This window comes from Cetorhinus maximus, chromosome 9 (assembly GCF_964194155.1).
Source record: "Cetorhinus maximus chromosome 9, sCetMax3.hap1.1, whole genome shotgun sequence".
Lineage (NCBI taxonomy): Eukaryota > Metazoa > Chordata > Chondrichthyes > Lamniformes > Cetorhinidae > Cetorhinus > Cetorhinus maximus.
The window spans coordinates 18104805-18129076 of record NC_135887.1 but is presented as its reverse complement, the minus strand read 5'-3'; the positions used below and the strand labels follow the sequence as shown (position 1 = coordinate 18129076).

At 49.3% G+C, this 24272-nt stretch overlaps 2 protein-coding genes across 3 annotated transcripts in view; both read left to right on the top strand.

The window, feature by feature from the left end:
• The window catches only part of LOC144684293 (multidrug and toxin extrusion protein 1-like), a 14983-nt gene extending 13249 nt beyond the window's left edge, over positions 1-1734 (top strand). The window contains exon 7 of the mRNA XM_078547921.1: positions 1726-1734. Coding sequence (XP_078404047.1) covers positions 1726-1734 — 9 coding nt within the window. The remainder of the gene's footprint in view (positions 1-1725) is intronic.
• Positions 1735-1803: 69 nt separating this feature from the next.
• LOC144684163 (multidrug and toxin extrusion protein 2-like) lies at positions 1804-22922 on the top strand. 2 transcript variants are annotated; one of them, XM_078547824.1, is made up of 7 exons: positions 1804-1874; positions 10438-10510; positions 14248-14380; positions 16556-16654; positions 16760-16854; positions 20499-20571; positions 22152-22613. In XM_078547824.1, the coding sequence occupies exons 1-7, from the start codon at positions 1819-1821 to the stop codon at positions 22352-22354; spliced, it is 732 nt and encodes a 243-aa protein (XP_078403950.1). In that variant the 5' UTR covers positions 1804-1818; the 3' UTR covers positions 22355-22613. The 2 variants fall into 2 exon arrangements, with proteins under 2 accessions (XP_078403950.1, XP_078403951.1); XM_078547825.1 differs by lacking the exon at positions 16556-16654 and having other exon boundaries at positions 22152-22922.
• Positions 22923-24272: the final 1350 nt, after the last annotated feature.

The following is a 24272-nucleotide window of genomic DNA, read 5'->3' as shown; positions in this document are numbered from 1 at the left end:
TGTACATACAAGTCACTCTTGGGAATTTTCATGGAGGTGCCCCAGAAATTGGTCTGGTTCCCTGTCCAGTTAAGGGTTTTGGGTGGGCTCTTGAAGCTGGATGGCCAATCAGAGCACCCCCGCCAACCTTCCCTGTCTGCAGGAAACTGGAGGCTGCTGTCCTTTAATTCGATTTAACGCGGCTCTTAATGACATTACTGGTGCCTGCTGAGTGGAGGCGGGCAGCCCTTTGCAGGCCCTCTTTCTCTCTCCATTAAAATGGCAGGCACAGCAGGAGGAACATTAGGAAACTGACACGTTGGCCCACGCAGGTAGTTCCTGACCCCACCTGACTCCATTTTGTTCCTGGCAGTGCCTGAAAATTTCAGCCGTGTGTGTGTTTGTTCTTCTCTGTCACTATGTGCAGCTCTGTCTCTCTCTCTCTCTCTCTTTTTCCCTCTTAGGTTTACCTGTTCCTCTTCCTCCCTCCCTCCCTTTGTTGCCCTGTGTCTCTATTTCTTTCACCTCCATCTTTTTTCTATCTCTGTTCATTTCTGCTTAACTTGCCTCAAATTCCTCTTCCCTTTTTAAATTTATTTTAACCCCTTTTTCGGCCCCTCCCCAATCCCCTTATGGGTTCATAAGATAAAGGGGCAGGAGGAGGCCATTCAGCCCCTTGAGCCTGCTCCGCCATTCAATAAGATCATGGCTGATCTGATGTGGCCTTAACTTCACTTTCCTGTCCCCCATAACCCTGGACTCCCTTATCAATGAAAAATCTCAGCCTTGAATATATTCAATGACCCAGCCTCCATTGCTCTCTGGGGAAGAGAATTCCAAAAACTAATGACCCTCAGAGAAGAGATTCCTCCTCATCTCTGTCTTAAATGGGAGACCCCTACTTTGAAACTGTGCCCCCTTGTTCTAGGTTCCTCCATGAGGGGAAACACCCTCTCAGCAACCACCCTGTCAAGCCCCCTCAGAACATTATGTGCTTCAATAAGATCATCTCTCATTCTTCTAAACTCCAATGGGTATAAGGCCCAGCCTGCTCAACCTTTCCTCACAAGGTGAACTCCTCATCCCGGGAATCAGCCTAGTGAACCTTCTCTGAACTGACTCCAATACAAGTATATCCCTCCTTAAGTAATGAGACCAACTCTGTACACAGTGTTCTAGGTATGGTCTCAACAATGCAAAACTTCCCTACGCAACTACACAGTTGTAGCAAGACAAGACCTACTTCTTTTTTATTGGTTCATGGGATGTGGGCACCGCTGGCTAGGCCAGCATTTATTGTCCATCCCTAATTGCCCTTGTTCAGAGGGCACTTAGATTCAACCACATTGCTGGTGGGTCTGGAGTCACTTGTCGGCCAGACCAGGTAAAGAGGGCAGATTTCCTTCCCTAAAGGGCATTGGTGAACCAGATGGGTTTTTACGACAATCGACAATGGTTTCATGGCCATCATCAGACTTTCAACTCCAGATTTTTATTGAATTCAAATTTCACCATCAGCCCCGCGTCTCTGGAATACTAGACAAGTGACACTACGTCACCGCCTCCCGTCTCCCTCTGTTTCTGCTCCTAAGGGCAGTGGCACCATGGTAGCAGGATTGGGGCGGTCAGTTATTCAAACTACCTCCGGTGGTCATTTTTGTACTGGCATGGCAGCTATTTAAGTAGTGTACACTCCCCCTGTAACAGTGGGTAGTCTATTTTATGTCGGTCTTGTTTCACGTTTAGTACTATTGATACCAATTCCGTGTATTGCGTGTGGTGATACGTTCGACATGTTTAAAGTGTTTTCTTATAATAGGTTGTGTGGCATTGTTCCTCATGTCATTACTTCTGGGGCTTAAGGATGTCGTAGCAAAACTCTTCACCAGTGACCGGTTAGTATGCCTTCCTCGGTCTGACCTCAAATAATGAAGAAAGGGAGAGAGGACATAGGGCTGAAATTTTCAAAGGGGTTTGAAGTCCTGCCACTGGGGCAAAGAGTGGGAGCTGCCCCACTTCCGCAGCACCCCCCTCTCCCCATCCCGGAGGTCAGTGGGACCCCTGTGCCAGCATCTTGCTGGCTGTCAGCAATTCAAAGGTTGCCGTCGGGACTCTTGTCCAACTGAGGACAGCGTCCCGCCCCCCCCCCCCCCCCCCCCCCCCAAATGTTGCTAGCCCAATCAGAGAGCTGGTAGCTCAGGGGCCTCGGCAGCTCCATGGCTGGTGACAGTCACTGCTGAGGCTGTACCCCGAAGGAGGGGCAGCTTCAATGCCGATGTACCCTTGTAGGCCAGTGAGCTTCTTTGGGGAAGCTGAGGCCTGATAGGCAGGCCCCGGTGATGGTGGAGGGGAGGGAGCGTTACGGCGGTGGTGCCTTGGGTGCAGGGGCGGGCCCTTGCCACTGGGGGTCCTGGAGTGGCTATGAAGGAGGGCCACTCCCCCTCCCCCCCCCCATCCCCACGTACCCACCCCTGCTCACCCCACAAACCCGCTGTGAGGGCGGCAGGATTTTCCTGGCAGTCTCCCAATGCAGCAGCAGTGCCCCCACCCACCCCCACCGACATAGACACAATGCTGCCGAGGGCAGGAAGCGGCCCTTAAGTGGCTCATGGTGGGTGGTCCGCTGCTGGGGTTGCTGCTACTGGCAATGTGCCAGGGCGGCATGAAGATAGCAGCTCCCCTCCTGATGCCTTACCCCAGCATATTGCCAGCCTTCTGGCCCCCCAACAACCCCTCCCACCCGGCCCCCAACCCCGCCCCAACCCCTCCCCCAGCCCAACCCAACCCATAGTGTCAGTCCTGAGCGAAACTGGATGGACTGCTGTGGTCCAAGAAGGCAACTCACCATGGCCTTCACAAGGGCAATTTGGGATGGGCAATAAATGCTGCTCTAGCCAATGATGTTCATGTCCTGTGAAAAATAACTTGTGTAGCTTCATAGTCATTGAAATATTGCTGAAGTGTTGTTGTTGTGGTAACGTAGGGAAGTGTGTGAACAGCTTTGAGATCCTGTTTCACTCTGAACTGAACTTCAAACCTGTAAGGTTTAAGGTTTGGAAGTCACAGATGACCCAAAAAGGGGCTCGAGCTCATAATGATTTTAAAGTAGTTTATTAAGTGGTCGATTAAGAAGCAACAGTTTAAAGGTGACGCATAAGCTAAATAGACAGGAAAAGCATAGGAGCCATGACAGGTGAGGACAGTTTACTGCTCGCAGAGGGTGAGTGGATGGATGAAGCTAATTTCTGGAACTGAGGGCGGCAATTGCTTGTCTGTTTTCTGTTTGCAGCCGCCTTCTCTCTTATTCTTTGCTTTATTGAACTAACCAGGGTACTAGGAAGCTCTGTTTCCCTGTCCTCCTCCATCTGAAGAAGACTGGGCACTCCCCTCCCAAGTTCCTGTTTCCATATCTCATTCCTCCGAGCTGGCGGCCTAGGCAATGCCAATCACATGTTTGCTCCCATCTGACCAATGAGTGAAGGACAGGTACCCAAGGTGTAACCCCGCACCCTGTCCATCACTTCACTTCGAGGTCATCTTTTCACTTATCTCATGCTAGGTGCAATTTGTTAGCTCTGTCCAGCCTCTTGTGTAAAGAGGAAGCTGATAAGAGCTGATTCAATAATATTCTAAAACTTCCATTGCTTAACATCCAGTCAGTCCCCAAGATCTCCTACAACCAATTCCATCATGCATGACCTAAAAACTTGTGTCCGATGCGAAGCAGTCTGGAACATTCCATTCCGCCAGGTGGAAGACAGCCTGCTCACCTGACCTTTGGCTCACGGTCCATGACAACAACAGCCAACCAACTGATGAGCTCCTGACAAGAGCTGCCCAATTTCCCCCACTCCTGGCTTGGCCCAACCCTCACGTGTATAGACCTGGAATTACCATCCATAGACTCAAAGCCAAAACCTTGCCGGAGTCTACGGAGGGGCAGCTGGGAAGCCTGCAGCAGATATTTAAAAACCACTGTTAACCGGGTCTCACCCCTCCCTGAAAACGACAACCGCTTCACTCGACTTCTCAAACTGCAGCCACCAAATTTGTTCCCTGAAAGTGAACAGCCCCTGGAAGAACACAGGGAAAATAAAGACCCAGATGTGGCAACAGGACTCCTCGAGTCTTTGATGAAGGATGCCTCATGAGATGGTGGGAAAGAGTGGAGAAAACTGACCACAAGCCAAAAGGCGTGGACCCCTCCTACGTCACCAGCTAGCAGCCGAGCAACAATCACATGAGCAGCCCTCCATCAACATTGATGCCGTCACTTCACAGCGCCTAATAAACTCAAAGCTACTGGCCAGCAGGGAAGATAAGTGGACGGTAAAGACAGCCCTGATGCAGCCCCTCGAGACGGTCTCCAGAGCAGATGGAGTTCTCAAACCCTTACACATAAGGTGAAGTGGGCACCCCCTTCGCTGGTAACAAAGGGCATTCGGCTCAGATCTGTACAAAGTGCGGTAGCGGGCGGGAGAAAGGACGCGGTGCCCACCAGCTGGATTGGCTGGTTTTTGCTCCGTATTGTCCCATTCCCAGCATGCCCCTCCTCATTAATTATGCATTCATGGAAAACATTCTGGATCGCTGGCGGGCGGGCTCAGATTTGCCTACTGTGCCGTGACCTCAGCCCCTCCTCGCTCCGGGCGCCATATTTAAAACGTATCAGAGCACAGCCTCCCTCATGTCCTCAGACCAGGACTGCACCAGGCGACACATGGCCCCGAAAGCAAAGCAGACGGCAGCCCCCAAATTTAGTGATGCTTCTCTGGAGCGCCTGCTGGGTGCAGGGGAAGGCTGTCGCGATGTCCTCTACCCCCGCTCTGGCCGCAGGAGGTCCACCCGAATCACTGATCCGGCCTGGGAGGCGGTGGCAGTGGTGGTCAGCACCACCAGAGCACAGAGGAGGCCAGCCATCCAGTGCAGGGAGAGGATGAATGGTCTCATCCGTTCTGCCAGGGTAAGTCAACCAACTCATCGCTCTCAACTCACACACTCACAAACCCATCACACACCCACAGGGATCTCACGCCTCAAGGGGCAACACCACTAACTCTCACACACACCCTCACATCTCCATCAGACTCAGACCCTCTGGGGCTCACATCCTCCTCCCATCCATGGCTCCGCTCACCACACAAACATTCCACACAGTGCCATGCATCCTGCTCACACTCTCTCCATCTGTTTTCACGCAGGAGAAGTTGGCTCACAACAGCAGGGAGAGGTCCCAGACTGGGGGTGGAGTGGCCCACATTAGGCCCCTCACTCACTTTGAGGAGTGTGCCATCGCGCTGACTGGTGAGGACGTGGACTGTGCCTGTGGTGACGATGAGGTCGGCGGTGAATACCCGCTTGAGGATCCTACACCTCACGACCCCTCTCTCAACCCAAATGTGAGTGCTCTCTCTCCTGTTTTTGACTCTGCTGCCATGCACTAATTATCTCTACCTTGGTTCACAGGGAGCTCTGTCAAGCGACCGACACCCTCAGTCAGACAGTCCCTCAGCACCATCCAGGTCCCCACCTCCAGCCAAAAGGACAGGTCCTCCATTGAAGAGTTGGGAATAAGCAGCCTGGAAGACCCATCACAGCGCTTACTCACACCCTCCACCAGCGCAGAGACACACCTCAGTGGGACCTGGATATAGAGCAGGCTCAGGTTCACAATCTGGTGGTCACCACATGGACATGTGTCCGCAGCAGGAGGAGGCAGGTTCAGCCGAGCTCCCCGGCACTCGGAGGGCTGCTGGGGAAGAGGCATTTGTGAGGCTCGAGTCAGATGACGAGCCTCTGGATTCAGTCTTCCCAACTCATCGTGGAGAGTCAGCAGAAGGCCGGTGACCATCACACAGAGCTGTTGGAAGCTCTCAACAAAGTGGCACGCGAGTTTTAGGTTTGTGTCCGCCTGCTCTCTGATGAAGCAGTGCCCAAATGTGCACACATGGAGTTCTCCAATGGGAAGGATGACAGACACCATGGAGACCCTGGTCCAACAGATCACGGAGATGCATGCAGACCTACACTCCATCGTGGTAGCCATGGGTGATTTCCTGCAGTGGTAACGCAAGAGGGAAATGGGGCACCTCGATGTCCCTCCAGGTGCTCTTTCCCTTCAAGGAGTCAGGACAGGGCCCTCGGGCACCCGAAGGGAGGAGCAGCTGCAGCTGGACACCCCTGTGTCATCCATTCTGGAATTTCAGAGGCTGCCCTCTCCCCTCTGAGTTCTCTTTGCCTATGACCCCCCCTCGACCTAGTCCTCTGTCACTGCAGAGGGAACAGCTGGTCCACAGGGGGACAGCCAAAGCAAGCTGGGGCCCTCAAGGTCTTGGCTCTGCAGAGGACCCACGCTGAAGTTATCAGGGGCAACAGGGCCAACCACTGCACAGGCTGCCTCCACCCTTCCTGCGGATGTCAGGACAGCACCTAGAAGAAGTGGTAGGTCTAGAAAAGTTAAGAATTTCTGATCACAAGTGGTTGCAGGGGCGAACACATTTTGTCACTTTATAATCTGAAAATATATTCACTTTCACTGAATAATGTGTAAAGTTGTCTTTCAGCTTCATTGACAGTCCTCCCATGAGCACTTCATCTACACGCAGCTGGATCACAAGTGATTCTCGAGGGAGGAGTGTGTGTGGCAGGGCCTTTCGGAGCCTGGTGCAAACACTCTCCGACGCACGCGGATCCTTCCTCCATCACACTCACCTCACTGCCCCGAGCGTTTTCAATGCTGCCTGCTGGGCTTCTCTTTCAGTTGTCCATCTGAGCTGAGCTGCATCTCCGCCCACCCCCGATCACACTCCCATGCAGCACCTGTGCCCGTCCAACACGAGGCTCTACTCACTTTTGATTTGAGAAAAATAGTCATCGTCACGTTTCTGCTCAGCTCCCCCGTCCTTTCCCCTCCCCCATCACCAATGACCTTTCCCTCATCTCTGTTGACCACCCCGGCATCACCTTCCACCTCCCCACCTTCACCTACCAACCAGAACCCTTTTCCGTCCAGGATGTCCAGGTGAACGTGCACGTTCCCTACCTTCCTGCCCGCCTCCGTCCACATTGACCTCCCTGACCTCCTCCCTCCCATCCCCAGGATCCTTGTCTGCCTCCGAGTCCCCACCAACCACCCTCGCCGCCTCTTCTCCAGCTACTGTCGCACCCTCACTCTCCCACCCTTCCAGCTCACTCTGACCCCTCTCATACTCACCATTCCCTCCTACCACACCAACCCTCCTACCACGCCAACCCCTCCTACCACGCCAACCCCTCCTACCACGCCAACCCCTCCTACCATGCCAACCTCTCCTACCACGTCAACCCCTCCTACCACACCAACCCCTCCTACCACACCAACCCCTCCTACCACACCAACCCCTCCTACCATGCCAACACCTCCTACCACGCCAACCCCTCCTACCACGCCAACCCCTCCTATCACGCCAACCCCTCCTACCACACCAACCCCTCCTACCACACCAACCCCTCCTACCACACCAACCCCTCCTACCACACCAACCCCTCCTACCACATCAACCCCCAGTTCAGGAGGCAGTCATTGACTACACAGGGCTGTCCCTTACACGTTCACCTGGACATCCCTCCCACTTACTCCCTCCTCTATGCTTACTCCCTCCCCCACCCTTACTCCCTCCTCCATGCTTACTCTTTGCCCCTCTGAACTCCTTTGACCCCCCAAACTCCTCCCCCCAAACCCTTCCCCCTCCGAACTCCTTCCCTTACACCTTCCTCCCCTCTTACACATACCTCCACACTTGCCACATTCTCCCCCATGACCCCCTCCTCCCTCCCACTCCACCATACTCCCTCCTCCCCTTCCCAACCTCATCACACTCGGGTACACCTTCTCCTCACAGTCAAACCTAGACCGTCCTATCCCACTGCCCATTGGTACACCTTCCTCTCCCGCTCATAGCTGGACCTCCTTCTCCCTCCCTGTCACAGATCATCCATAGCAGCCCATGGCCAAGACTGTGATGTTCCAAAGCAGACCCAAAGCATCAACGGAGACCTCCCACCTTCTGTGAGCTGCACTGTGATGGAGCCCTTGTCCATGAGGATCCACCCAGCATGTGATCCATGTGTTCCTCCAGGGCCCGGTAGCTGTAGGGCTCCAGTCCACAATCTGAGCAAGGCCCTAACGTTAAGTCCCATCTTCTGCATGTTGCATTTGTCCAGACGTGTCCTGGGCCGGCGTGTTTTCCCGCACCATTGGTGGGATGCAAAGTGGGGTTCACGCTGACCTCCAGCAGGAAACATGTTCCGCCATGGTGGACACCATCGGTTGCTCCCACTGTGCCTTCACGCCGGCGAGAAACCGATTTTTGGCCCCCTCACCGTATTGCCCACCCCCCGCCCGCCATGACACCCAACGGGGGCTGGAAAATTCCAGCCCGAATCAGGCAAAGCAGCAGGAGTCGACGCAATTTACCCAGGATTCCTGAAGGACATTGGATCACAGGAGAGGAATTGGCTCGCAAAGCTGTTTACCACCATCCACCGGCACAGGCACCATTCCGGACATCTGGCACCAAGTCGAAGAGCGTGGTCATCGCCAAGCCAGGGGAAGGCACTCGGCGACCCAGGCAGTGACCGCCCCACTGCCCTGCTCTCAATTACATCAGATCCTGGGACGCCTCTCCTGACTCCCACCCTGCATGCAGCAATGCTCCCCCAACAGGGAGGCTCTTGTACAAGCTGCAACTGCACCCAGCAAGTCCTGACACCGAATTGAGGCTGGTTTTCAGAGAGGCCTGAAGAGAAGAACTGCCATTGCTAGCTTACCCTGTGCCTCTGACACAGCGCGGCACACGGGCATGCTACCGAAACTCTCCAAAATTACCTGCCATGTGAAAAGACCTACAACTAACCAGCTCCATGACAGTTCCCTGCGCACCTTGGAGATCAGGTCAGCTGCCCTCAAATAGCCGCCAGTGAGTGGGCTCCCACAGGGATCAGTCCTCACACTGGCTCTCCTCCAGTGTACATGCCAGCGATGGCCCCCCCTCCCCCTCCCACAAAATCACAGCCATTTTTTTTTGCAAATATGGACAACCTTCAGCCTCTGGAGGACGGGACAGGGAAGATGTGGTGACTTGCTCCACCAGTGGAAGGTGAGGAATGGCTCACATTGTTGACAGTCGCCACCCAGGTCAGACCACCGCCCCGCTTTCTAAACTCCTGCCCTGGGAGACCCGTTCCCGGTAGTATCACAACCACTCGGCACTGCATCAGCTGAAGCCGGACATCGGAGTATAACTGCTTCCCCAGCCATGCGAATCAAAAATAAAATGAACAACAAATAGTTTCAATATGGAACAGGCCATTCGGCCCCGCAATAGTCCTGGTTCCATTTACCCACCCTGTTCCCATGTATCTCCAATCACTGCACACGCACCGTCTCCTTATTGCTAGTAAAAGTCACTCTATCTTCCCCACCTCAAACCTCCGCTTCTCTAATATCATTAACAGCCTCCTACACAGAACATCACTGCGCGTATCCCATCACAAACCCTGCTCCCCCATTTCCTTATTAACCCCCTCCAATGCAATGATTTCAAAACCCTTGCCCTCACTTACCGACCTTTCCACAGCCTCGTTGCAACCAACGTCTGCAACCTGGGCACCAGCCCAGCAGCTCCGAAATGTGATGGGCCTTTCAGCTAAATGAGACAAGCCAGGGTACGCTCGTGTGGGGGTTGGACACTGAGTGAACAGTAGGGAAAAAAGGTATGGGGGGGATGTCTGAAGGCACAGCCAAAGAGGGTAGATATTGCAGTCTTTTGAAGGTGGGGGAGAAAGATGACAAGTCAGAGGGATTTAGCGAGAGAGTTTTCAGATGTACAGTGGGTTACTGGTTGAAGCCTTTGCCACCAATACTCAAGCAGAGGGCTCATGGTGGACCAAGGGAGAAGGTTGAGGAGCCATGGGGTCATTACAGCACAGAAGGAGGCCATTTGGCCCATCAAGTCCATTGAGCAATCCAGCCAGTTCCATTCGCCCGCTCTATCCCTGTAACCCTGCAAGTTTATTTCCTGTAAGGGCCCATCTAAATCTCTTTTGAAATAAAACCAAAATATTGCAGGTCCTGGCAACCTGTTGAAATCATTGATCGTCTCCACCTCCAACATCCAGCGAGTTCCAGTCGTTACCTCTCGCTGTGCAAAGATGTTGTTCCTCACAACCTCCCCTGTACCTCTTACCCAAAACCACAACACTGTGTCCCCTAGTCCTTATACTATTGGCTAAAGGGAACAGCTTTTCTTTGTCCACCTTCTCTAAAGGAGGAAAATGTGCGGTTGAGAGAAGGTTGCAGCTGCTGTATAAGCCATCGGGGAACCAGGGATGAGAACCTTGAAGGCTCAACAGACTTTCTAATGTTGCAGGGTAGTCATTTTAAACACCTGATATAGAAACTTTTCTCTCTCGTAACAGGCAAATTGTTGAACTGGTTTCAAAAACGATACCAATCCTGGCTCCTGTCCACCTGTGCGACGCCATAGGCTCGGTGAGTGACTTGAGCATGTGTATAAACTGGAGAACTCTGCTTTGAAGTGAAATTCTCTACAGAGCCTTGCGTGGTGCATCGCCAGACGGGATTGGACTCATGATTATAGCACCCTATCTCTAATCTGCACTCACATCTGGGTTGCCTTTATACTGGGAGTCCCACCTCACAAAGTAACCTTTCATGTCTCTTTCCTGCCATTGCTCAGTGTAGTAAATTGTCACCATTTTCCTTGTAAAGTTCTGACGTGTGAGTCCTGCTCTGATTGTACCAGGTGTTATATTGCAGAGAGCCAGGCAGTGAAGGATAGAACTGGAGCCAAAAATTACACACTTTTATAAGCATTTATTGACAGAGATACACATTACAAGCATGCACCTCCTAACCCAAGAGCCACTGTTTTAGTCTCTTTCTATTTATAGGGGCTCAAGTGAGTCCCCAGTTAATATCCACCATTTGCATACAACTAATATACAATTAACACCAATACAGGGTTGGTAGAGCCATTGTTTATATGTCTACAGTGTCTCATGTTTTAAGATGTTGAAGGTTGCAGGTCGCATCAATAACTCACCTTGTCCAGAGTTCCTCGAGCATAAAGGCATTGGAAAGCTTTACAGAGCATGGGGAAAAGGAAATGAGGGGTTTAGGTGGGGGCAGAGGAGGGGTGAAAGTAAGATTGAAGAGAAGGCTCCTTGGAGAGATAGAGGGATAAGGGATGAAGGCAGAAATGCTGTGGGGGGTGGGTGGGGGGGTGGGGAAATTAAGCATGGGAGTGTGTTTGGGTTCTGCAGAGTGATATGTCACAAGGGTTCACCCCGCAGTTCCCCCTATGTGTTGAAGTGCACCACAGCTCCGTAGCCTTGGATACTTCCTGCTCATAGGAGAAAGGAAAATAAGGAAGATCATCCCTTGCAAGCCACTCTAGCATTCCATCCAGCAAATCAAACTGACAACTGACGGGGACAAAGTGATGTTGGGGAAGGTGTGAGATTACAGGAAAGGGGAAGCAAATAACAAAACAGACACTGCCCAAAAACCTGAGCGCAGCTAAGAGACTTAAAGGGTTAAATTGTGAGGAGAGGTTCCAGAGACCAGGCTTGCATTCTCTTGAGTATAGAAGATTAAGAGATGATCTAACTGTGGTGTTTATGATTATTGAAGCATTTGATAGGATAGACTGAAAAATATTTCTTCTGGTGGGAGGGAGTCCAGAAGAAGGAGGGAATAACCTTAAAATTAGTTCAAGAGTGATGTCAAGAATGTAACTATGTAAGAAAGCCTTAAGCACTGAAACGAATCATACCGCAGTGTTAACCCAGCTGAGACCCTGGAACCAAGCATTGAAGACTAGAATAGCTTTATAATGTAGTAAACTTGGAGAGGATCTTTAAACAACCTCTCCTTTCCTTTACTAGTTTCTCTCTGCAATCTTCTCTCCAATTCTAATGAAGACATGCCTACAGAAACCAGGTTAATATCCGCTGGAGCATATGTTCTGTCTCAGTGAAATGGTTAAACTACAAAACTAGTAGATGGATTTTGGTGCAACTTCCTGTCAGTAATAAAGTGTAAGATTATTCTAATATCCTTGCATCCACAGAGTGCTGCACACCTCTCCGAACATAAGAACATAAGTAATAGAGTAATAGGAACAGGAGTTGGCCATTCAGCCCATAGAACCTGCTCCACCATTTAATAAAATCATGGCTGATTTTCTACCTCAACTCCACCTTCCCATCCCCATATCTCTTAATTTCCTTAGGGCAGGATTTTACTGTGGGCTTTGGGAGCCCGATGCAAACAGAAAATGGGGGTCCTGAGCCTGCACTTAATGGCAACAAGACTGGTGTAACTATTTTCCAGGAGGCAGCTTCGTAATTGGCTGCCCCCGAGTTTGCCATCTCCTGATGTCACCGGTTCAATCAGAGGATGGGCAGCTCTGAAACCTTGGCAGCTCTGAAGCCTTGGCAGCCCCATCGGGAGAGGTGGGCACTGCAGAGGCAGGTGAGCGATCAAGGGGGCACTTGGCATGGAGGCTCCCCTGGAGAGATAAGCTTGAAATAAAAATTCAGAGGAGCTAAGCAGGCAGGTCCCTTGGAGTGGAGGGGAAGCCCCACCTTCACTTTTAAAAATTCATTCACGGGATGTGGGCTTCGCTGGCTGGGCCAGCATTTATTGCCCATCCCTAGTTGCCCTTGAGAAGGCTGTGATGAGCTGCCTTCTTGAATCAGCTGCAGGTCCATGTGGTGTGGGTACACCCACAGTGCTGTTAGGGAGGGAATTCCAGGATTTTTTGGAGTTGTAGGGGCTGCCTTCCCTTGGACTCCCTCAGGGAGGGCCATCTCCATGAGGCTGACTGCCTCAGCACGTAGTGAGGGTGATCTGCCATTGGCAAAATGATGGGGAGGCTGCAAAATCATCCATAAATGGAAATTTAAACATGCCAATTGCTTGCCTGTCTTTGTTCAGTGGGCAGCCAAACTGTCCTGGGAAATTTTCCCGGCAGTGGGAAGGCATCGGGGAGTCATCCCAACGCAGCTCCCCACTATTTTCCTGGCATTACCACACCCCCCCAGCACCCCACTTCCAGTCCTTCAGTACAGGGACCCGGAAAATCCTGCCCTTAGTATCCAAAAAGCCTGCGGCCTCAGTTTTGAATATACTCAACGACTGAACATCCACTGCTCCCTAGAGTAGATGAGTCAATCTGATAAAGAAATAATTTGCACAGATTAGTGACTTTCCTGCTCTCGGGATGTCCCAGTGTTCTGCTGTCTCAGTGTTTCCCAGACAATGAATTACTTCCTACATACATTGTTTAGTCAGTAGATTTGACAGCCAATTTGTGCACATGCCAAGCTCCACAAAAAACAATACGATAAATGACTAATCTGTAGGTTTTTTAACTGAGCTGCCAGCTGAGGAATAAATGTTGTCCTAGAGAACTCTCTGCGCTTCTTCAGTGAGGGCTATGGGATCTCTCGTGCCCACCTGAGACCGCAGACATAGCAGTCAAATGATGAGTATCTCATCCAAAAGATGGTACCTCCAACAGTGTAGGAGGTACCATCTTTTGGATGAGATACTCAACATTAGCAGTGTGCTGAGGTGTCAGCCTAGATTAGATGCTCGTCTCTAGAGTGGGGATTGAATCCGTTACCCTCTGACTGAGAAGCCAACCAGTGAAGGCTGACACTAGGCTGTTTTGATTGTAAATTTGACAAATGAGTAACAGTAGACTGTTCAACTGTGAAGACCCATCCAGCAAACCTGACACTGCCCTTACCTGACTTCTGCACATGTCTACTCCTGACCAGAGGCTGCAGATGTTTGTGCGTTGTGGAGCGATAGGAACTATAGGCACACGATTCCCTATATAGTCAGCCTTGGTCATTGGGACAGGTTCCACTGGAGGTGAGATAATTGTCCATGTATCCCCTCCCTCACTCGATTTTGAGTAGAGTGGGTCTATGCTTTTTGGAGTTTGGAATAATGAGTGGTGATCTCATTGAAACATATAAAATTCATTATGAAGTTGATGTAGAAGATCAGCAATGATCTTATTGAATGTTGAGCAGATTTGAGGGGCTGAATGGCCAACTCCTGCTCCTATTTCTTATGTTGCTATGAATAACTTTCATTCCTTTAAACCCAATAGAGCTATCCTTCCCTTTGTTCGTTATAATTGCAATACTTCACCCCTAAAACTACTCTGATCTTGTATTTCTCCACAGGGAGTAGCTAGTGGGATCATCAGAGGAACTGGAAAGCAGAAAATTGGAGCGGTTGCTAATCTAGTTGTATTCTACATTGTCGCGATCCCTATCGGAATTTCGCTGATGTTTGCCGCAAAGCTTGGAATTCTCGGTGAGCCCTTGGACAGCACAGCTAATTTTTCCTTAAGGGTTACCCCAATAAGTTTGGGGGCCCACACGATTACCATGGTTACTACACAAAGTGAGAAAGACTCAGTCAGTGAGAAGTAGACTGAAATGTGAGCTCTCATTGTCTCGCTCATGTGTTTGGTTAACCAGTTCTCATTGGTGCACTCTTGGCACACCAAAAATAAAGCATAGGTTTCTTAACTCATTTTAATTTTTAAACATGGCTTTCCATAGTGGAGTTGGTGGGAATTCCAGTGGGGGGACCCCTTCATAGGCCCCACCTCCTTATGCCATCATTGGCCTTATATGGAGAACCAGTCATGAGCGTGGAACGCAAGTGGAAACGCACCCAAATAATTTGCACAAGGCTGTTTGTATGGGGTATCAATGTTGGGGCATGAGTGATTAACTCCTATCTCACTAGTAATTGTTATATAGCAGACTTGGTTCAGTTGTGGTATCCACTCCTTTTCTCCTTTCTCATTCTTGGGAGATGGCTTTGCTGGCTGGGCCAGCTTTCAATACTCATCTCTATTTGCCCTTGAGAAGGTGGTAATGAGCCACCTTCTTGAACCGCTGCAGTCCATGTGGTGTAGGAACATCCACAGTGACTTGGCAATAGCAGTTTGGTATTACTGAGTGGCTTACGAAGACAGCAGTTAAAAGTCAACTGCATTGCTCTGGGTCTGGAGTCACGTGTAGATCAGAAACATAGAAACTAGGAGTGGGAGTAGGCCATTCGGCCCTTCGAGCTTGGTCCTTCATTCAATATGATCATGGCTGATGCTCTATCTCAACACCATACTCCTGCTCTCCCCATACCCCTTGATGCCCCTAATATCCAAAAATTTATCAATTTCTTTCTTGAATTTACTCAGTGACTCGGCCTCCACAGGTTGACCACCCTCTGAGTGAAGAAATTTTCCTCATCTCAGTCCTAAATGGCCTGCCCCGTATCCTAAGACTGTGGCTCCTGGTTCTAGATTCCCCAACCAGGGGAAACATCCTCCCTGCATTCAGTCTGTCTAGAATTTTATCTGTTTCAATCAGATCCCCTCTCATTCTTCTAAACTCTAGTGAATACAGGCCCAGTTGAACCAATCTCTCCTCATAAGACAGTCCTGCCATCCCTGGTATCAGCCTAGTGAACCTTCGCTGCACTCCCTCAATGGCAAGTATATCCTTTCTTAGGTAGGGAGACCAAAACTGCCAGCAATACTCCAGGTGTGGCCTCATCAAGGCCTTGTATAACTGCAGTAAGACATGCCTACTTCTGAACTCAAATCCTTTTGCAATGAAGGCCAACATATCATTTGCCTTCCGAATTGCTTGCTGCACCTGTCTGTTTACTTTCATTGACTGGTGTACAAGGACACCCAGATCCCTTTGTACATTCACATTTCCCAATATATCACCATTTAAATAATATCTGGCTTTCTGTTTTTCACACCAAAGCGTATCATTTCACATTTATCCACATTATACTGCATCTGCCATGTGTTTGCCCACACATGCAACTTGTCTAAATCGCCCTGAAGCTTCCTTGTATCCTCCTCACAACCCCACCCAGTTTTATGTCATCAGCAAACTTGGAAATATTGCATTTGGCTCCCTCACCTAAGTCATTTATATATATCATGAATAGCTGGGGCCCAAGCACTGATCCCTGTAGTACACCATTAGTCACCACTTGCCATCTGGAAAAAGACCCATTTATTCCCACTCTCTGTTTCCAGTCCGTCAGCCAATTCTCAATCCATGCCAGTATATTACCCCCAATCCCATGTGCTTTAATTTTGCCTACTAGCCTCTTATGTGGGACCTTATCAAAAGCCTTCTTGAAATCCAAATACACCACATCCACTGGGTTCTCCCTTATCTATTCTACTAGTTACATCCTCAAAAAACTCCAGGAGGTTAGCTAAGCATGATTTCCATTTCATAAACCCATGTTGACTTTGTCTAATCCCGTTAATGCTTTCCAAGTGTTCTGTTACCACGCCTTTTATAAGAGCAGGTAAAACTGGCAGATTTCCTTCCCTGGAGGGCATGAATGAACCAGATGGGTTTAAACAAGAATCCAGTAGTTTTATGAACGGTATTAATGAGACTAGCATTCTATTCCAGGCTTATTAACTGAATTTAAATTCCCCCCAAGGTGCCGTGGTATGGTTTGAATACAAATCCTCCAGAGCTTGTGTTTGGGCCTCTGGATTACCAGTCCAGTATCGTTACCATTGTGCTACCGTCCCCATAGGTACTGTTCCCCTGGCACCTTCCTGTTGTGTATAGTTTGGCACCTTTACCAGGTATTGCATGTACTGGCTGAGCATGTCATAAAGGTTCTTGCTGTTTCTTTCAGGTCTTTGGACGGGATTGGCAATTGGTACCTTTCTGCTGTCATCTCTCCTTTTGACATTGATCTTTAGGCTGAACTGGAACAGAGCTGCAGAGGAGGCAAGAGATTTATCCCTCCATTAAATCCGGTGGTGTCCATGTTGGGGTGCTTTGATGTGACACGTCTGAATCAAGCTTAGGGGTGGGAAGGAAGTCAAAAAGAAAAAGTCCCACCTTGAATCACGCACGAGCGCTTTGTCCTGCCTGGGAGTGACGCTGGTGGGCAGACCACCTGCTCCCCAGCTTTTGCCCACACCACATTCAATCTGAGTGTAGGAGACGCACAGGGATGGTCCCGGCCTGTGGGCAGATGCATAATCAACAACAACTTGCATTTACGTAGCGCATTTAGCATAGCAAAATGTTCCAAGGCGCTTCAGAGGAGTGATCGTCAAGCAAAATTTGACACTGAGCAGGGAGCTTTTAGGATAGGTGACCAGGACAACTTGGACAAGGAGATAAGGCCTGAAGAAGCTTCTTAAAGGAGGAAAGAGGCAAGAGAAAAACTTGCATTTAAATAGTGCCTTTCACAACCTCAGGATGTCCCAAAGCAGTTTACAGCCAATGAACGTTGTAAAGCAGGAAATGCAGCAGCCATTTTGTGCGCAGCAATGTGATAATGAGCAAATCGTCTGTTTTAATGGTGTTGGCTGGGGATAAATATTGGCCAGGACATCAGGAGAACTCCCCTGCTCTTCTTCGAAATAGTGGCAGGGGATCTTTTATGCCACTTGATGGGGTATGGGGCCTTAGTTTCATGACTCATCCGACAGACAGCATTTCTGACAGTGCAGCATTCCCACAGCACTACACAGGACTGTCAGCTTAGATTTTTGTGTTCTGATCTCTGGTGTCGGACTCTGTCTCAGAGGCGAGAGTGCTAGAAAGGCCTGGATTTTCGCTCCCGGCTCTGCGAACGCAACCTGGGCAAAAGAGGCCTGGAAGGCCAGGTTTTTGTTCTGAGGGGTGGGGGAGCTGGGTTAGAAGTTGGGCCCACCACCCCTGGAACAAGTGCAGAGGCTGCTGTGTGCAGAGGTGGGCCGGGCGGAAAGCCTGCCTTGGTGTCCGGCACCTTGTTGAAGTTATTAAAAACATGAATAAAACAAAAAAATGCCCTCCAGCCCTCACACCTCACATGCCCTCACCGCCCACACTCTCCCCTTGTTCCATCCATGCAACTATGCCACCTCATGGCCCTCACCCACTGCCCCATGGCCCCACATACCCTCCATTCCAACCCATTGCTCCCACTCATCCCCATTGCCCTTATAGCTCCAATGCCAACTTGGTGTCAACTCATGCCAACCCATGTCCTCCACCCACCACCCTTTGCCCTTACCCCCTCCATGCAGAGTTAAGTCTTTTGAAAGCTTTGACACTTTCAATGCGATTGTACAGTTCCAATGAGTTTTGACAGTTCTTTGGCAGCTTAACAGTTAACATGAGTGTATGCACTTTTTACACACAATCATGTCTACTTTTAACAATCTCAAAGGGCACGTTACCTCTCCCAAAGGGGTACCTTACCTCTCCCGTAGGGTAACTTACCTCTCCCAAAGGGGTAACTTATCCCTCCCAAAGGGGTGCACATTACGTCTCCCAAAGGGTGTCTTACCTGACCCAAAGGTGTCCAAATGCGTACCTTACCTCTCCAAAAGGGTATTTGGCTATCCAAAAGAATCCATAAGGTTTAGTCCTGCTCTCACTTGGTCTAACCTGCACACTTTGGCTTTCAGACACCTACCTCACCAAAATCACACAGTGCAGGCAGCTGAGGATTTATATGGTCAGTTGCCTCCGGGAACCATGGATGTGAAATTTACAACCTGCTCCCATTACACCCACCCCCCGCCGTGAAAATGGCAGAGGCCGGGTTTGGGGGTGGGAATTCCAGATTCGGGCCTCTGCCGGCATTTCTGCGCAGATGAAAAGCCTCTCTGGCTGCGTGAAAATTCAGGCCCAACAGAGCGATAGCTGACATCATGAGGTGGAGAGAGGGAATTCCAGAGTGTAAGGGCCTAGGCACGTGAAGACTCAGACATCAACGATGGAATGAGGAAAATTGAGGCAAGAATCCAAAATTGGAGGAGTGCAGTGATCTCGGAGGGTTATAGGGATTCGTAGAGCTCTACTCTGGTGACGCTTCAGGCTTGAGGACCTGACCATGTCTACAACTGCATGACATCACATATTAAGACTTCACATTGATGGACAGTTTGGCTGTGTGGAGGAGAGGGGTTACTGACTCTGAGATATATCCTATGTTCACCCACTATCAACACACACACACACATATGTCAAGGCGTGGTCACTGGGCAGCGTTCAGAGGCAGCAAAGCTGTCTAATATTTGTCTCCTCGCAAAGCCAGGATAGGAAAACCAAATGTAACAATGCGCTGGTGCCCCCAAAAAGACTTGCATTTATATAGCAATTTTCATGACCACTGACTGCCTCAAAGTGCTTTACAGCCAATGAAGTACTTTTTGAAGTGAAATCACTGCTGTAATATTGGAAACGTGGCAGCAAATTTGCACACAGCAAGCTCCCACACACAGCAATGAGATAATGACCAGAAAATCCGATTTTTTCTTGTGATGTTAATTGAGGGATAAGTATTGGCCAGAACATCAGGGGGAACTCTCCAGCTCTTTTTCAAAGTAGCACCATGGGATCTTTCACATCCACCCAAGCAGGCAGAGAGCGCCTCGTTTACCATCTCATCTGAGAGATGGCACCTCCAACAGGGCTCCCTCGGTATTGTACCAGAGTCTCAACCTTGGTTTTTGGGCTAAGTTCCTTGGAGTGGGACTTGAACTTGTGATTTAGAGGTGAGAGTGCTACCCAATGAGCCACAGCTGACAGGAGCTAACAGATCAGTTTTCCCAGGGGCTGGTTGAGATGTGGAATTTGCTGCCACAGGAGTGGTTGAGGTGAATAAAGGGGAGGCTTGGTCAACTTGAGGAAGAAAGGGATACAAGGTTATATTCATAGGGTGGGAAGATGAAGGATTGGAGGATGCTCGTGCAAAGCATAAATAGCATGGACCAGTTGGGCCGAATAGCCTATTTCTGTGCTTGACATTCTATATAATGAACCCCTGGTGGAGGCTCGAGGGGCCGAATGTTCTAATGCTCCTAATGTGTGTGTTTGTAACTGACTCAGCGCAGGATTATTGTTGGTGTATGCACAGTGCTGAGAGATCCCATTGGCTGCTCAAGGTAGGGGAAAAGCGGCCTCTAATTGTCTGACCTGTGTTATATGGAGACTGACACGTGGAGAGCAGGACCATGGGAGCTACCCTTACAGACTCGAGTCCTGCGTAATGTTTGATGCTGGAAATGTGCTTTTAGTGTTTCTCCCTCAGCCTGTGTGTCAGACGCATTCTGTCACTTTTGTGCAGTGTTGGGACAATTAGAACACAGTCCGCCCAAAGGGAGAATGATAGGATTGGGTATAACGCCGGTTTTATATTCCACCCGTTTTTGCCGTCCATTTGAAGTCAATGGACCCCATTATTGAGTGGGGTGTAAATCTGGTGTTCCACATTCCCTGTGTGTCCCATGCAGTGGGTTAAAATTACCCCTGAGCTTAAATATCGATGAAGCATGGGGAACGCTTGTGGGGGTATTGTGACTGTTATTGCTGAACTGCTGAATGTGCAAAGAAACAATTTAACTTTTAATTCCCATTACATTTTTCTTCAGGCTCAAGAGAGAACAGGATTGAGGAAGAGAATTGAACCCAACACAGTTGCTGAGACAGATGCCTCTTTCTATGGTAATGTCACAGGCGCATAGCACTAGATGTGAAGCTAGCCACAGACCTCAGGTGCGCACAGTTCAAAGTGGTAGCTTGTGTTTATAATTTCCATTATCCACCCTCACGCATGCCCACAGTGATCTCAGTGGGTGATCCATCTCTCCTTGCTTCTCCACTGTGCACCTTGTTGATAGCACTTGTTCCAAGACTGTTGAAATAAAACTTTGCCCTTGAGATGTAGTTGAAACTGACTTAAATATCCATTTGCCTCCACCACGGACACACTGTGGTACAGTGTACACCATCCATTCTATAAGATGCACTGCAGCAACTCACCAAGGCTTCTTCATCAGCATCTCCCAAAACCATGAACTCCACCACCTAGAAACACGAGGACAGCACCAACTCTAGGTCACACAGCATCTTGATTGGGAACTATTATTATCATTCATTCATCTATTGCTGGGTCAATATCCTGGAACTCCCTCCCTAACAGCACTGTGGGTGTACCTACACCACACACACTGTATCGGCTCAAGAATGCAGTTCTAGAATAAATCCTAGCTTTGCAAGGGACACCCAGACCTTGAGAGTGAATTCTTAAAAATTGAATTAGTTTTGAACTGCTGTCAATGATGTGCGGACAAACACAGCAGCCAGATTGCACCTAGCAAGGCCCTCCCAGCAGGAAATGCAATAACTTACCAAATCATCTATTTTTTTTACTGCTGTTGGGAAAGGGATAAAGATTAGTTGGGGACAAGATCACCTCAACCAAATTTGGACAGAAAGCAGCCCAACTGATCCAAAGTATGGACTACAATGTTCATCTGATGAAATCTGTGCTAACAATAGACTGAGGGCAGAACTTTTCGCTCGGTGGGCGGCCGTGCACCAGACCCGATTGGATGCAAAATCGCGCAAGATGACGTCGGGCGAGCGTCCCAACGTCATCCCGCGCTCGCGCAATATTTTGGTCGGCAGGCGCGTGCAAAAGTCAGAAGTGTGCCCACCGACAATTAAGGGGCGAATTAATGTAAGTAAAGGTGCAATTGTCTCCGATTTCTCGTGGTCCGTCCAACCTTACGGTTGGCGGGCGGGCGAATTGGCCAGGCAGCTTTTGTATTTTTCAACAAACCTCATCCAAGGGCGGGATGAGGTTTCCGTTATTAAATGAAAGAAAAAGAAAAATCTATGGACAACATCTTTATCACGTATGTGTTCAGGTGACTGATTGTGATGCTTGCACATTTTTCTTCCTGATTTTAAAAACTTTATTTGATGCTTTTCGGGTCTTCAGCTCCCTGAGGCAGCTCTCTGCCTTCAGGGAGCTTTCTGTCAGCGCTCGCCCGCGCCTGCACTGATGTCAGCGCCCGCCCTCCTCCCGCCCCCCACCCTGGCAGCGTTGAGCTTCTCAGCGCGCGTGCTTCACGCTCGCTGGCCATTCATTGGCCAGCCAGTGTGAGATCGCAGTCGGTGGTCCATTCCGTGGCCGATCCCGAACCTGCCAATTGCGTCCGCCCGCTGGCCTAAAAGTTCTGCCCCTAGCGTTACAAATAATTGTTACATGTAAAACTCTTGTGTTTCACATCTTACAGAAGACGGCTCTGCAACATCATCACAGAACCAGGAAGAATCAGATCAGCTGGAACACGCCATATTGATAGCGAGCAACAGCTCCAGCCTAATGGGTGGCACCTTGTCCCCTACCCAACTGATCATTCGCCGTGGGCTAGCCATCCTAGCAGGGCTGGCGGTATTGGCAGTTGGGATCGCTATCCACTTTGCTGTTGAGCTGTAACTTTAAAAGAGCCCCTAGCGAGTGCCTTTCTGCATGCGGTGGGTATCAAAGAGTGGGAAGTCTTCTTCCACAACAGGACTAACCCTTGCCTCCTTTGCTGTGGAGTTCCTTGAATGCACCTGATTTTTGCTCCATTGGAATTAAAATTGGGTGGGTTTATAAAGGTAGGAAGACTTTCTCTCTGGAAGGTTACTGCCCTGGAGTCCAAGTGGAAAAGTCTCTCGTTGAGTTCTCTAAAACCACCAAACCTGATTCAAGGGGTTCTTCAAACAATTCAAAGAGGGTGACATAATTTTGGCAACATAATTACTTGGGGGATGCTTTTCTTCCTTCTTTAAGGCAACCCATAGGGAAGCTTTTAATTCCATTATTCTGCTTTGGGTTTGAGTTCAAGCCTCAGAGATGAAAGACAGAGGGCTAATGCACGACAGCACCAAATCAGCTTTCCCTATTGCCATGGTTTATACACTTGTCTTTCCTCTCCTCTTAACTACTCATATAGCTAATGGATATTTAACATGTTAGTGATATTCATGTATAAGTTATACCAATAAATTGAAGAGTACAAATTGTTTTCTCTGCAATATCGTTGGTAACGGATCTGTTTAGAATGAGAAGAAAATTGATGTCGCGTGACCTTAATCAAGAGTACGATAGGAAATTTGAAGGAGGGACTGTTATTATGTTGAGTTCATGGTGTGAGAACGAAAGATAAATGGACTGCTTGACCTCAGTTCAATGGTATTCAAGCACCAGCCAATGGTTGAATCTACAATCTGCAAAGCTGTGATAGGTTTGCTGGTTCTCGGTTGATTTACCAAGCGGAATGTGGTTGGTTTTCCTCGGAGAGGAAAAGCTAAACACTGGGAGTGTGAAGGACAGGGTGTGACTCTTGTGCTGCTGCCAGTTCAGTCTTGTTAGCTGAATGAGGAACAGCAGGATCATCCCCATTGCCTAGTGCAGGTTTTAAGGAGTCAACTGGCCATAGGGAAACAAAATGGAGGCATAGAGGTGAAATGGTCTCCACAAAATGGACACCTGGTTCAACAACGGCAACAAATTGCATTTGTACAGCACTTTGAATATAGTAAAATGTCCCAAGGGCCTTCACAGGAGCAGCATCAGAAAAAATTCGACACTGAACCATTTGGAGACCGAATTGCAATTGGACGCACATACTTCTCGAATTGTTCTGAAGCTGAGACCTCTCAGGGCTGGATTCATGAAACATCTCTATTTATACGTTACAATATTTAGGTTACACATTAAATAGGTTAAAAGTAGAGCATTAAAGAAGGCACATGCCTTATTCCAGGTTCTCTGTACTTACACAGTCACTGGTGAGAAAACATTGCTGATATTTCACATCTTTTGTATATTCAGGGGAACAGCCTGCATCTTGCAATGATGCTAAAGCCCTGCGATGCCTGACACTACTCCCCAATTTATTTCTCAAGTATATAGCAGCGTCTATCCAAAACCATCATAGTATGAATGCAATAGTCGTGTTGGATTTCAGAAGTAGGTACCCCAAGAGATTGCATGCACACCGGCGCTGGGTTAGGGAAGGGAAAGTGGTTGAGGTTATTTGTAATTTGCTCTAGGAAGGCTGGATGGGCCAGGTTGTCTTTTCCTGTTCTTATTTCATACGTTTGTTACCACTAGGAACTAGGCATCTGTCATAGTGGTCCTTTGCAAGCCGTGGAACGGAATCCTTTCCTGTCACTGTGGTGCTCTAAATTTAACCGGTCTCCTGATCCTGTCAGTGGACATCTTCTCCATTTTTAAGTGAGCCGTCCGCTTGTATGTCCCTGTCTGGCCAACTGTTCTGCACTGACCCCAAAACCACCCTATGGTGGCTGCACCACCCCATGCCTGGCCCCCCCACATCCAACCATGGGGTGAAAAATAGCTCCAG

Coding starts and splice junctions, on each gene's coding strand:
- LOC144684163 (XM_078547824.1), top strand. CDS start 1,819: ATGTCATTACTTCTGGGGCTTAAGGATGTCGTAGCAAAACTCTTCACC. Junction 10,511..14,247: donor TGTGCGACGCCATAGGCTCG/GTGAGTGACTTG, acceptor ATTTCTCCACAG/GGAGTAGCTAGTGGGATCAT. Junction 16,855..20,498: donor GGAACAGAGCTGCAGAGGAG/GCAAGAGATTTA, acceptor ATTTTTCTTCAG/GCTCAAGAGAGAACAGGATT.